At 41.9% G+C, this 14,601-nt stretch overlaps 3 protein-coding genes across 3 annotated transcripts in view; 1 reads left to right on the top strand and 2 right to left on the bottom strand.

The window, feature by feature from the left end:
- Window positions 1-14,601, top strand: part of s100p (S100 calcium binding protein P) — a 320,093-nt gene that overhangs the window by 115,035 nt on the left and 190,457 nt on the right. The gene's annotated exons all lie outside the window — the stretch shown is intronic.
- The window catches only part of LOC146491287 (neoverrucotoxin subunit beta-like), a 31,244-nt gene that overhangs the window by 7,163 nt on the left and 9,480 nt on the right, over window positions 1-14,601 (bottom strand). The window lies entirely within an intron of this gene.
- On the bottom strand, window positions 1,332-14,047 carry LOC146491288 (uncharacterized). Its single transcript, XM_085150132.1, has 3 exons — window positions 13,916-14,047; window positions 9,366-13,810; window positions 1,332-1,356 (listed from the first exon to the last, which is right to left on the bottom strand). Exons 2-3 carry the CDS (start codon window positions 13,262-13,264, stop codon window positions 1,332-1,334), a joined length of 3,924 nt encoding a protein of 1,307 aa, XP_085006258.1. The 5' UTR covers window positions 13,265-13,810; window positions 13,916-14,047.

Here is a 14,601-nt window from a genome sequence, read left to right as displayed (position 1 = left end):
TGTAGTGCTAGTTGCCAAGCACAGTCAAAGCAAGATGTTTTTCACCTTTACCCTAGAAATTATACTCATGTTTATGTGTATGTAAGCATGTTAGGCCTTCATTCACAGCATTCAAGTCATTTCACCAATATATCAGTTCAGACATAACGCTGAACGAAGCTTTCAACCTTCATTAGACTGTATGCCTAACTCTATTATGAGCACAAATGCAATGTGTGTAATATCATGATCAAAACTGTATGTTTAATAAATGGAATAAATGTTTAATCAAATGCCACTGCTCAAAGCTTAATAAAAAAGATAAAAAAAGAATCAACATGACATAAAATGATATACAATGATATGATCCCCACACTGTATTAACACATTTGATCTAAAATCAGACAAAAAACATAAAATCCAAGTAGAAAAATGATAATATCACTGTAACAACCACAAACATGTTCATTGAATCATATTTCATAACCTTAAATGCAAGTATAAATTGTGAATTTTAAAGTCATATGCACAAGTTTTGCAAACAAGTTATTTGCAGCCATTTACCTGTTACTCTTTTTTATAACCATTTCAAACTATTTATATAACCATCAGGTGTTCTGCATTCAATAAGATGCCACACAAATTATTTGTGCCACTCCAAAAAAAAAAAAAATGTCTGTCCACTATAAAGGAGAACATCACAGCCTGATACCTGCAGGTAGGACTGGGCGACATGACCCAAAATTCATATCTCGATATTCTTTAGCTGGATGGCGATATATGATGTATATCTCGATATTTTTTAAAGCCATAAAGTAAGAACAAAAAGAGAGTTCTTAGTCAAAGCTGTGTCCCAGATGTCACACACTTTTATTAACATACAGCGTAGCTGTACAAGAAATAATTACTCAGAAATAAATTATCAGCATTTATTAAATAATAATGCTCCATAAATAAAATAAAACAATGCTGTTTTTGTGCATAACAAAAAGCTCACAATTGTGCAGTCAAAATGTAAACTAACAGACGCTGAGCATAATAACAAAGACAGACAGATTTCCCAACAGTAGTAATACACCTGCACTTTTTTTGCCCCCCCCCCCCCCCCCCCCCCCCCCCCCCACCCCCCTCACCCCCCACCCCACACCTCCCACCCCGTTTGGTCGGATTCGTGCGTGTGCGCATGCGCGTTCAGATGTGCTCGGCGCATGCGCGTTCAGGTGTGAAAACACACCCTCTGGGCGGTATCGACTCCTCCTAGTGGGATGGCTTAGGTTATATAGGTATAAAAGTGATCCTTTCACATTCTAAGACCATCACCGCCACGGCCTAAGGAGCACAGACACATCGCGCTAAGGACCCCAACGACTCACCGACCTAAGGAGCACAGAATACCATCTGTATCAACCATGACACCCAGCCAGGACATCGCCCATGCCACAGCCGCTCTAGGTATGTCTACAGGAGTATGCAGCCGGGGTCCTCAACGTAAAAAGCAACGCTGTGAAAATGCCGTAGATGGGACTGTATTTAAGTTAGAATATCGCGGCGCTGAAGGGTATGTGTATACCATTAAATATACCGAAGGGACAGTTGTGCTTAGTGTAGATTGTGGCGAGGGATTGTTTTGGGGGGAACCCCAAAGCATCTCTACCAAAAACTGGAAGCTCTTCCGGACCGTAGTGTGTGCGGACCTGGACAATGTGGGCTTCCCAGAGGTGCTGTATGTTTCCCAGTGGAACAGTGCATCAGGCCCTGAGCTTTACAGGGTTGAGGCTGATCGTTTCAATCGCAACCCTGAAGACTTTATTTTTCTCAGTGCATGTGATGACAGGGATAGTCTTATTGCTTCCAGAGGGCTTGAAAACTGGAGGTTAAATCCTTACCCTCTAAACCTTGAAGAGCGCACAAGATGGTTTAAGGACTTGTTTTTTATACAGTGGTGCGACTGGAGAGGTTTGTCGCGTCTGTTTAGCCAGATTGACGACGCGATCAAGAGGGACAGACTCAACACTGCGTACGAGAGTATTAGAAAACGCCTTGTTTTTGACGATCTGGCGAGTTGTCCGAAGACTGGTTTGCCTGCTACCCTGTGCAAACCTAAAATCATAAGACCTTCCGACAACTAAACAATAAACTGGTAGGTTTAATGTGAGGGGTGTGTGTGGGGTTGCGTGTGTATCTATGTGACAAATTAAGAGCTTGTGGTTTTCATTTTACAGAGAATGACTCGCCGTCGTGGGACCTGTCAGAGTCACCATCAATAGGGCTGCTAATCCCGACCCCCCAGACTCCACCACCCTCACCATCATGCTCGCAGGACCCCCTCATATCAGACCTGTGGGAGGAAACTGTAATCGACATCAAACTCGCAACTCTCCACCTGTTGATGTTGGCGCTGAATGAGTTTCTACAAGAGACATGTTACGGATGCCAAACAGGCCACCCCAGTCAGGTGCAACACAGCTGCTTGCAGGAATTGTCTGAGTATTTCTTCGACACCTACTATGACGATGTGATGATAAGGCTCAAGACTGACCGATTCATCCCAGCCATCCAGCTGTTTGTACGCTCAAACACCACAGATGGGACTGGAACACAAATCCGCAGAGTTGCAGAACACCTCATGTGTGAACTGAGATCAGAGCGAAATATAGTATGCGCCATTAATGACAACATTGTGGACCTGCTAGAAGCAAGTACTTGCGCCCGACGTGTTAAACCAGCCATGCTCCGCATGATTGGAAACTACTGGGGTGGGAGACACCTGGTTTAATGTGTGCTGTTCAAGTATCCATTGTCTGTGATTGTGTCTGTGTGAAAATTAAATAAAAAGACGTGTTAACACCAACTTCTTAGTCATTTGTGGTTTGCACAGTCATGGAAAGCACATTGCATAAAATATATCATGATCCAGCCCATCCTGCGGGGTTGGCCAGTTTAAATAAGCTACGTATAGCGGCAGGGGAGGCATCAGGTGTAACACCTCCAATATCTCAGGTCAAACATTATTTAGAACAAGACGACACTTACACACTCCATAAACCTGTGAGGATCCATTTCCCCAGAAATAGAGTATTGGTGACAGGGATCGACAAACAGTTTCAAGCCGATCTGGTTGACATGTGTGAATATGTGTCAGATAATGATAATGTGAGATATCTGCTAACATGTATAGATGTATTCTCAAAATACGCATGGGTTAGATGCCTAACAAACAAGACAGCGAATGTTGTATCAGCTGCTTTTGAGGATATACTTAGTGAGGGTAGGATCCCTGTGAAACTACAAACAGATGAAGGCAAAGAGTTTTATAATACAACCTTTAAACACCTAATGGAGCGATATAATATCAAACATTTCTCAACAGCTAGCGAGGTTAAATGCAGTATTGTCGAGAGATTCAATCGTAGCTTCAAGGGTAGAATGTGGAAGTACTTAACATCAGCCAACTCCCGGAGATATGTAGATGTCATACCAGATCTCACACAAGCATATAACAATGCTTATCACAGATCTATCCAAATGGCTCCGGCAGAGGTGAATAAGGATAATGAGAAGTCGGTGTTTAACGCGCTGTACAAAACGAGGCCTCAGAGGGAACTGTGCTTTAAATTTAATATTGGCGACACTGTACGAATATCAAAACTGAGAGGAAAGTTTCGAAAAGGATACGAGCAGACCTACACCGATGAGATTTTCACAGTCAAGGAACGTATAGGGAGACAGCCCCCAGTGTACAGACTAGCGGATCTAGCTGGAGAGGTATTGAAAGGGTCATTTTATGAGCCTGAGATACAACGTGTGGTTGTTGATGAAAACAAAACATTTAAAATTGAAAACATATTGGCTAGAAAAAAAGTGGGTCGGAAAAAGCATGTGCTAGTGAAATGGCTAGGATGGCCCGACAGCTTTAATTCGTGGATTCCAGAAAAAGACATCGTTGAGGCGTAATTAACTCAGATGACGCAGCTCTACACACATTCATTCAACACTGAGCATAGACGGAGAAAGCATGAATAAAAAGAACAACAACAATGCAGGCTTCTATGTAAGCCTCTTCTCGAATGCTTCGGCGCATGTTTACCCGGGTAATAAGATATCTAATTTTAGAACAAAGCTAGCAAAACCTATCGTTTTGGATCAGCCGTATGAGGTTGCTGTTATAGAGATACAGTACCCACGCATATGGATGTCTTTTCCACAATCAGATTCGCAAGTGGAAATTCATGACCCAGTCAAAGATGGAACCATCGCCGTAACCATGATCGAACTGTCTGTGGGTCATTATGCATCTGTGGAACAGATAATAAAAGAATTTAATTTTAAATGTCAGCAGTACCAAACCACTGGAGACCTTAAAATGCAATACAACACAGTTACTAACCATGCCTGTGTTATGGGACCTAGGGGCACTATTCTCACATTTAGAGGGAGACTGGCGGAAATCCTAGGATTCGAAACAGGAGAGCCGTTTGTACTTCATTATAAAAACACATATGCCCCGCACCCCGCAGACATATACGGGGGAAAATATAACATCTTTATTTATGCAGATATCGTTGATTACCAGCTTGTGGGTGACGCCCACGCGAGGCTATTAAGAGCTATAAATATCACGGACGATGACCGCCGCTTGCCTATTCTACAATTTGACAGCCCACACTACACACCTGTGTCAAAGACATTGATCGACGACATAGAAATTGATTTGAAAGACGATCGAAATCAACACATACCCTTTTTATACGGCAAGGTGTTTGTCAAGTTACACTTCCGACCGATAACCCACCATTTTTGAAAAAAAGGATGGCCGTCTACAACACTGATGACTCAAAATATGTAAAATACTACTTATCACAGGCTGGTGGAGAGCTCGGAGGGTATGTTGGGACCAGTACGCAATATGGGTCAGGGCTGGGTGGTTTGTTCCGCAGCTTGTTTAGATTTGCTGTACCACTGTTTAAAAAAGGAGTTAGCATAGTCAAACCACACCTAAAAACAGCCGCATCGGGCATAGTGTCTGATGTCATAACCAACATAACCAGACCCTCAACCACTAAGCAGGACGGTAGCGGATTGTATGTGTATACGCCCAGACCATCTAAGACCCCACCCCCAGGGCAACCGTTGTCTAAAAAGCGTAAAACCACAAAACCTAGCAGGAGAGCTAGCAAACGGACACCGTCACGCAGAGTGAAAAGACCCAGAACCAGTCGTTCTAAAACTGCAGAGTTTGACATATTCTAAATGGCACTGTTACACAGTCATTCTGGAGAATGTGTAAAAACAGAGCTGGACCTGTTTACTGTTCCCTACACACAGACTAGCATTGAGAAAAGTACATTTATCGAAATCCCACCTGTATCTGCAATCACTGATGGAGGGCCGATCGAGTTTTACATCTCATCGTCCGGTGAAGATTACCTGGATCTAAATGACTCATATATCTACACACGTGTGAGAATCACAAACGCTGATGGCTCAAACCTGGCTAGGGACGCTAATGTAGGATTTATTAATTATCCTGGATGCAGCATATTTAGTCAAGTTGATGTTAATTTGGGAGACCGCCTCATTAGTCAATCATCCAACACATATCCATACAGAGGTGTGATAGAATGTCTTATCAATTATAATAAGGACACTTTAGACACACAGTTCAGCACCGGGTTATTCTGTAAGGATACATCATCACACATGAATGACACATCTATAGAAGGAGAGAACCAGGGCCTGGTGACCAGAGGTGGCTACACAGCAAATAGCAGTATTGTTGAATTGATTGCACCAGTACATGCAGACCTGTTTTTTCAAGAAAAACTGTTACTTAATGGAATCGACCTGTCACTGAAATTTGTGCGCTCTAAAGACGAATTTGCTCTCATGACAGCGGATGCCAATGCATACAGAGTTAAAATTGTCTCAGCCAGTCTCTTTGTCAAGAAAGTTAGTGTATCACCGACCGTCAGACTTGCACACAGCAAGGCATTGCACCATGCAAACGCAAAATACACGGTAGACAGAGTGTCTTTAAAGACCTTCTCCATACCTGCAGGGGCTAGAATATCAACAAATGACAATTTATTTATGGGTAGGATACCTAAATTTGTGATCATTGCATTTATAGACAATGAAGCATACACTGGGTCATACCAGCGTAATCCATTTCATTTTGAAAACTGCGATATAGAATTTATGTCTTTATATGCTGATAGTCAGGCTTATCCTGCTAAACCATTCCAGCCCAATTTCCAGAGAAAACACTATACCAGAGAATTTTACCAGCTGATACAAACCACAGGAAGACATTTAAAGGATAGATCTTTAGCTATTACGCGTGCGGACTTTGGTAACGGCTACACTTTATTCTGTTTCAATCTGGAAGCTGACGAAGGACATTCAGGGAATGTGTCGTTAATTAAAACTGGGAACGTGAGATTGGAAACCCGTTTCAGAAATCCACTACCCCGTACAGTGAACCTCTTGTGTTATTCGGTATTTGATTCAGTCATTGAAATATCTAACATGAGACAGGTGCTCTTGGACTACTATTGAGACAAAAACGGTCATGAACACTATAGAACTATCAGCCGTGATCGGCAGCATTATCAATAAAAACACACATTTCCTAGGCGTGTTAGCCTATGATCAGCTAACCACTGAACGGCTTCAAAGACTCCCTGCTATGAGTATTGTAAACACCCACCCTTCTACGATGCCCGGGGAACATTGGCTTGCTGTTTATATTTCGAGAGACAGACGCGGTTATTTTTTTGATAGTTTTGGTCACTCGTTAGACAGTTTTCCCCCAGCAATAAAGATGTTTCTTCTAAAAAACTGTTCCACTGTTTTATATTCAGGAAAACAAGTGCAGAACGACTTCTCCATCACATGCGGTCAACATTGTGTATTTTTTTTATATCATGTGCAAAATGGTGTATCTTATGAGCGTGTGCTTAACATGTATGGGTCTGATTTAATTTGTAATGATGCTATGGTGTGTCGATTTGTCAACAACATACAACCTGTTGCTGTATGCAGTGATTACGTGTGTGTGCAATGCGGATACTGACATGTACTAATGAGAATAATAAAAACAACATGAGAGCATGATAATCGAGTCAATGGTATTTATTATCAAATCTCGTATATAAATATATAGATTTACAACATACATTGTTTAAACATAAATAAAAGAAATCAAACATTAAGCCGTAATAAAAAAGAAAAACATATATTTAACAATAATAAAGACATAATATATTTAACAGTAATAAAATAAAACAAAACAAAACAATTTAGCAGCAATAAGTGAAAAAAACATTACAGTAGAAAAAACACCAAACAGCAAATATTTTTAGCAGAAAAACAATTTCAGGTGCAATAAGAAAAAACCTGAATTCAAAAATCCAACCACTCTACAGGACCCCCCTTTAATTTGTTTTTTTTATTCTTTATTTTTTTTAGTGTACTATGTCGCAGCGGTCCACCAGGGGTGATCTTTTTTGGTGTGTGTTTTAAAAAACCAGGGTCTTCAGACAGTGTGTGATCGGTTTTATACATGGCGACGGTCTTACGTATGCCTGTGTTAGATATGGCTGATAACGGTACGTTTAAATCTGAGACAGCTTTTAAAAACTCTGTCCAGCCGATAGGTCTCAAACCCTCAGAGGGTGTGTGTGTGGTTGTGACGCCTTTAATTAGATCATAAATGTGTGAACCAGGGATGGTGTGTTTATCAACAATAATTTCGCCTTTGTCGTTGTAAGAGATCAAGTGTGGCGAACGGCTCACCGCTGATAGAATAAGTTCTGCATTCCTCCTACACCTTTTAGGTATGTATGTTAAAACATTCTCCGCAACAAGATCCCTCACCCCTGCATCACCATGAACAGGCGATGTGTCCGTCGACTGGGGTTGCACATCCCTGTTAAATTGTTCAGGTAATGATAAAGACAATACATTCTTTTCACGGGCACCTTGTCTCACAAGGGTAAGGTATCTTTGGAGAATATCGCTGTATTTTTTAGCCTTCTCATACACATCTATGTCAGAATCTTGTAACACTTGTAACATCTCCTTGTCCAACTCGTTCTGAGACTGTTGTCTGATGCTGTCTGTTTGCTGCTGCTGCTGCTGCTGGTGTTGCTTTATTAAGTCCAACTGGTGTTGGGGTACCAAAAACATCTTTTGCACATGTTCCATTTTCACCTGTTTGCTATCAGACTGGTTATGAAAGGGATTGCAGCCCCTAATAGCGGCAGTAAAAACCCTCCAGATTGGTTGATTGTCTTTCTCTTTTTCAAAGTTTTTATTTTTTTGTCTGCAATCAGTCTGATTATTGATTTTTTCTTTTTCAGCTGTTTGTACTGCTGATTGGTCAGTGGTATGTTACCATGCAATACATTAAAGGCTATCTCACACAGCGCATTGATAAAATCTAAGTTTGAATTACTAATAATAACTCTGCGTAGAGTAGGAGGAGCCCTGTATATCATCTCCAACAGAGACAGATTCCTCCGCATGCGTGATGACATCCTTTCACCTCTTTGCTGATTTTTGTTTTGGAATGTAAACAACCGGACGCTCTGATAGTAAATTTGTTCTGAGTCTTAAATAGTCCGGGGTCTTAGCTTTATAGTCTATTAAAAGATACCCGTATGTTGTGGATGTGGCATCATTAAACGCTTCTATAAAATATTTAGTATTACCCGGAAACATTTGCCTACCTAAAAGCATAACCTGATATTTATCTCTCGGATTTTTAAACAATATTAGATAGTTAGTGTTCAAGGAAATGGTTCTACTGGATTTTCCTTGAATAAACAAATTCTGAACTAGATATATACAACTCAAATTCCTATGATGCACATACTTTGTGAACACATTTTGAACTTCTAAATTGTTAGCTGCATCGTTCATTACATCGTCTATAATTAACAAATTGTTCTTTTCTGCAGGAAGAAGGGTGTCATCAGCAAGAGATTCGGGTATACCGTTAACAAAGTTTATGCCTCTTATCTTAAGAAGCTGGTCATATAATGGCTGCCAGCATGAGTATATATATACAATATTGTCAATGCTGCATGATATAATCCGGGAAGAATTTTCAATTATGCTTTTAACAAAAAAAGTCTTGCCGCAGTTACTGGGACCGCTGACCACCATACTGAACGGGTGCTGCAACCGGGCGTCAAACCCCTGTTCTAATTTAAAATCCATAAGGTACGGTTGTATAGTCTGGGAGCACACGGCGCTTATTGTAAACAACTTTAACTTTTTTCACAATGGTTTTATTCTTCAAATGAAGCTTCTTTTTATCGCGTCTGATGCTATCAGACACGGCAACTAGGTGTGCGTCTGATGTCTGATTGGTTACAAACTTGTGGACTAAACCTTTCAAGGATTCATGGGTGACAACTTTTGAGTTTAGTGCGTTCAGTGTCACGCCTTTACATTTGACCTGGGTCTTGCCCAACGATGTGTGATACGCGTAGCATTTTGGCCCACCGGAAACAAATTCCGCTATGTAATCCTCCACACCACCCTCTCCACAGTCTAATTCGCTTGTGAGATCCCCCAGAAACGGACCTAGAGGAGGCATCCACTCGCCAGGGCGTGCCGTGAAAATGACACTGTCCGTGTCACAATACAGCACGCGCTGCTGCAAGTTGTCTAGCAAATCATACAGCATGAGTCTGGCGTGTGCAGTGGTCATGGCCCCGACAAAAACATTAACGTCCTTAACACGGGAAGCTCTACCATCAGCATGCCGCCACTGCACCATTGCGACGTCGTCAGAGATGAAACAAAACTGACGCACGTCGTACTGGTCGCTAAACATTAGCTGGCTAAATCTGGAAGGGTCTGTAATGAGCTCAGATGATGCCATATTTGACCTCATGCTGAAACGACCCCATAACGAGTTTAGCAACAGCTTGTTACAGTTACGAACAGCTTTATTTACACAAATCTTGGATGGGTCTAACATTATTCCCTCCTTCTCATAATACTCGTCTATGTACTTCTTCTGTTCGTCAGGTGTCTTGACGTGTTCAGGATACCCCGAGGCCTCCTGTTTGAGTTTTAGGAAGGCTTTCACATAGTCTTTAAACAATGTGTCGGTCTTATTGGGGAAATGCCACACCTCATCAATAGCAAGAACCTTGTATCCCTTCTCAACAGCTTTTTCAAGCTCAAATGAGACCCAAGTGCCTTTCAATACCCGCTCACTGTCCCTGTGCCCACATGCAGTATGCTGGTTTTGGTCTTCAGCACACATGCTGCAGAGTGGAAACATCAGTTTTCCGTGGCACCTGTAGGGAAGGACGGGGTGAAAAAGACCCTTAGGGGGGAGCACTGTGCATTTAACAAAGCCGAAATAATTTTCTAGCTTGTCAAAGTTGGTGTAAATGACTTGAGGGTGTCCTACAGGATAGTCTTTTTTAGACTGCACTGTGGGATAGAGACTGGTGAAGTCGTAGTAAAATATTTTTTCATCACAACCAGTCTTGTGGTACAGCTTTATAGCATTTGTGCGACCTCCAAAAAGAGCGTCTCGGGGATTCATGCGTTCTGGCTTTCTGTATGTGTGCATGAAAGCCACAACTGTAGGGTCTGTCTGCTTCAAGCCAGCCCATTCACATTCCCACATCACTATTACGCTCACACTGTGTTGTGATCTCAGTGCATCAACTTTGTCACAAAACATGCGATGCAGCAGTCCATAGGATGCTTTGCTGACAGGATTAACTTCGCTCTCGGGGTAACATTTAACACAGCCGTGGTGAAAACATCCTGCAAATTCATAAGCTGTATTACTTGTGGGGTCAAAACCGTCCACAAAATACGGTCCAACCCTCTGTTCGCCTCCTCTGAGAGCATGTTTTACCACTTTGTTGGTGGTATGGGACACGTATTGAAGCCATTCGATAGAGACGTTAGAAAACGTCTTATTCTGCTCAACGTATGCCCCGTCATACGTGAGAGCGAGCGTGTCTCTAGGCAGAAACAGCGTTTTATACACACCCATACTAAATGCAGCCAAGGTGGTATACATGAATGGATCAACTTGTGTACAACCCAGTAACGTGTCACGATAAATGCTGCATGCTTTACGCAGGACATCAACATCGTTAACACAGTAACGCCTGAGTTCAGCCTGAAAATCAAAGGGATTCTGTGAGGCAACCTGGTACCATTCCATGAATCGCACCTTATCGCTTTCAGACATGTACTCATAGCCGTAGAAGGAGGGGTCTGGGTACGGGCCCACATAATGCTCATTATCCCTCGTATTAAACCTGTGTGGGAAATGGCCCTTCTGCAGGTCTTGAAAACCTAAAGCAGAGGGTATTTTGGCAAGGCCCATGGGCAAAAAGCTGAACGAATCAATCCATCGCTGGTCATAGTCCCTGTCATACATCAAAATCACACGGCTGCCGCTCATTATGACACTAGGTGTTATGCACTGTCTGACAAAGTACTCGAGGAGTATGTAGTTGTCAAAGCCAGATGCATTATGTGCTATGAAAGTGTACCCACGAAACCTTGGGCGTCTGTAATGTTGCACAAACGCCTCCACACACTTTAATGTGTTAAATGTGAACTTATTGCCCTTCAGATCAGACGCACACACAAAGTTAGCCTCGTGTTTACCGTTGTGGTACCTAGTCTCGAAATCATATAAAATGTATTTATCGGTAGGCTTCTGTTTTTCAACAGGCTGTATGAAACACTGATGGTCGGAGTCTCCGGTTAATTTAGGCTCGCGGCAGTGCTCGCATCTAGGCTGGGCACATCTGTGTGGCGATTTCTTGGATTCTTTATATGTGGTGCCACAGTGCATGCAATGTTTCATATTATCACAGGGGATCATGTTGTGTTTTAATTCTGGTAATTTGTGTTGCTGGTAACAGTGTTGTGATTTGCAGATGCGGTTACAGTCGCTGCATTTCACTGTGGGACCCCTGTGGTGTTGACAGAGTGTATAACATGTGTTACATCTATGTTTACAGGAATGATGTAATGGTGAATTATATGTACTGTAACAGAAATTACACACATAGGATGCACCAAGAAAAGCGGTTGGGTTTAAAATCATGTGGTAATGTTGATTATGGAGATACATCATCAACGTGTTTGTGTTTGGCTCTTCATGTGTGAAAAAACATTCCAGGCGTTTACGCCCTTCTGTGTGGTAATAGATTACAATCTTAATGTTGAAGTGCTTCTCAAATTTACTGACATCTGTGAATGATACTTGCTGCTTGTCGCATAGACCTACTTCAGCATGCATCCGTTTAGCTGTAGCGAGTTTTTCTAGCTCAGAGGCTGATGAGTTTAATGAATGTGCTATACATAGGGAGAAGCACAAATTGTTGTGTGTGTTGTTTGGTGTGTATAAATGTCTGCCTTTCTTTGAGAGAATCTCATCATAAGGGATTTGTGCCAGTCTTAAGCGAGCCCCACCACTACTGTTCTGAGCTACCGTGACAATAAACTCTAATTCATCATCACCGATAGATTCATCATTACTCTGCATAACTTGTGCAATTCGATCGAGAAACAGCTCTGGATCATACCGATCATCAGCGTTTAAAACAGCCTGAACATCTGAAGCCAGCGAGGGGCCACGCAGGACTACGTTTAGAACGCTGCCCTGTTGAGATCCAGCCACAGCTCGGTCTACCACATTGGCTAAGCACTCGCGCACTCGCGCAGGTACTTGTTCTGGATGATCAAGACTTATACCCCTAAAATCAAGGCGCTCACGCAATTCGCGAGCATTAAAATTAGGTATCTCTCTAATGTGTGGCTGGGAGCGCCTGCCAGATCCAGATTGCACAACGGGCTCAATCACGATAGTATCACTTTGTGAGAAATTTACAATGACTGAGGGGGTGTGTGGTGTTGCAGCGGTGCCCGGACACGCATGTGCGTCTGTAGTACTAGTAGAAGCGGTAACAGACTCAATAACAGCAGCAGCAGCAGCAGCAATACGGTTAGCATCAGTAACAACAGTGGTCCGAGCATCACCTGATGTACTACCACTATTATTAACAACAACAATAGACCCATCAGCAATAGCAGGCGTAGGAACAGTCTGACGAGGATGTGTATCAGATGAGGCTGATGCAGGCACACTATTAAGTCTAGCTATAAAATTGTCTAATTTGTTATCTGTTTCTTCAGCCCACTGCATAAAAGCCTCTAAGTCAAAACATCTAACAGGACTGGAGGTTCCGTTATTATGTTTAAATAATTTATTTGGAGGGTCCATGGTCTGGATTTTAAAAGTCAGGGACTTGAAATTTTGCTGCAGATGATGTCTAATGTACTACACACTTTTTTTATGAATTTGATAAACTGTTGGTTTTGTATCTGTGCTTCTTGGTGGTATTGATTGAGTCTAGCTTCAATCAAACATAATTTATCAACTAATGAAGCTATATGACTCTGTTCAACAGGTTGAGCGTCTGAAACCTTCATGTAAGCATCATACGCCGCTGATATTTGAGAGTCTGTTATACCGTCGTCTTCAAAATCTACGTGTGAATCAATGCTATTTCTGACACATTCTGGTGGGGTGGGTATATGAACAAGATCGAAATCTGATATACTGTATTCAAAAACATCAGAGAAATCACGAGGCAAGCACTCACTCGGGGGTGTTGCAGGACCGCTGATGAAGATCGCTTCTGATTCTCCACTGTTGCACAAAGGTCCAGGTTTTTGTTGTTCTGGGAGGTCGATACTGCTTAAACATTCCAAAAACGTCTGGAGTACGGTGTCCTGATCATTATGTGGAGGGGTACTGTGCTGCAGTCTGTGAAGATAGATATGTGTTAAAACATTTATACAAGCACCCATTTCAAACAGAATAAGCGTGTCTCCCTCTCTATCTCTTTTTATCTAATTTATATATATATACCTTGTAGTGTGCGTTATTCCTGACGGCCCTGGTTCTCCGCACATAAGGTTCTCTGGCGTGGCTCTGTATGTGTAAAACGGTCGGTTTTAGAACATTTGGAATTGTTTAAACCCATTTGCTGTTTTTTAAATACACAATTATACACCCCGTTGTATACATACCTTTTGTAAGGATTGGCTCTGTGGTCGCGGTGTCTGAATGTTTTCCTGCTCAGTTTGTTAACCCTGGAACAAATCAAAGAAAAACTCTGTTATTATATAATTTAAAACAATCGCAACCTTAAAACATACATACGATTAAAAATCGCGTAATTCTGTACACACCTTGTGCCTGTTAGAGATGTTGTTCCATCTTTAAAATCCCCCGTTTCTAAAGAAAAGGGTGCTGTGCCGTTCTCCCGAACTCCTGAAAATTAAGCTTTTGTTTTAGGAAAAAGATAGTTTGAATATCCTATAATATGTTAACATAACACTTTTAAAAATACAATAATAGGTTTTGTTTTACTTACCGCTTAAGATGTCCATGTTATAAAGAACGATGATAGTTTTGATGGTCTCAAAGAAAGTAATGTTGTCGCGACGAATGGTGAGTTCACCCTGAGCTTCGCATAGGTCTCGGTTAAATACCTTCTCCAGGAACAATGCCAGTACACAACTGCTTCACACCTTAAGTTCACACTCCCATGA

This window comes from Neolamprologus multifasciatus, chromosome 23 (assembly GCF_963576455.1).
Source record: "Neolamprologus multifasciatus chromosome 23, fNeoMul1.2, whole genome shotgun sequence".
NCBI classification, from domain to species: Eukaryota; Metazoa; Chordata; class Actinopteri; order Cichliformes; family Cichlidae; genus Neolamprologus; species Neolamprologus multifasciatus.
This window is presented reverse-complemented; position numbering and strand designations above follow the sequence as displayed.

What these genes read in the sequence shown, in the direction of transcription:
- LOC146491288 (XM_085150132.1), bottom strand. Translation starts at nt 13,264, where the DNA reads ATGGACCCTCCAAATAAATTATTTAAACATAATAACGGAACCTCCAGT. An exon ending in TTGAAAGGTTTAGTCCACAA is followed by an intron (nt 1,357 to 9,365) that starts GTTTGTAACCAA and finishes TGTGCTCCTTAG; the next exon opens with GTCGGTGAGTCGTTGGGGTC.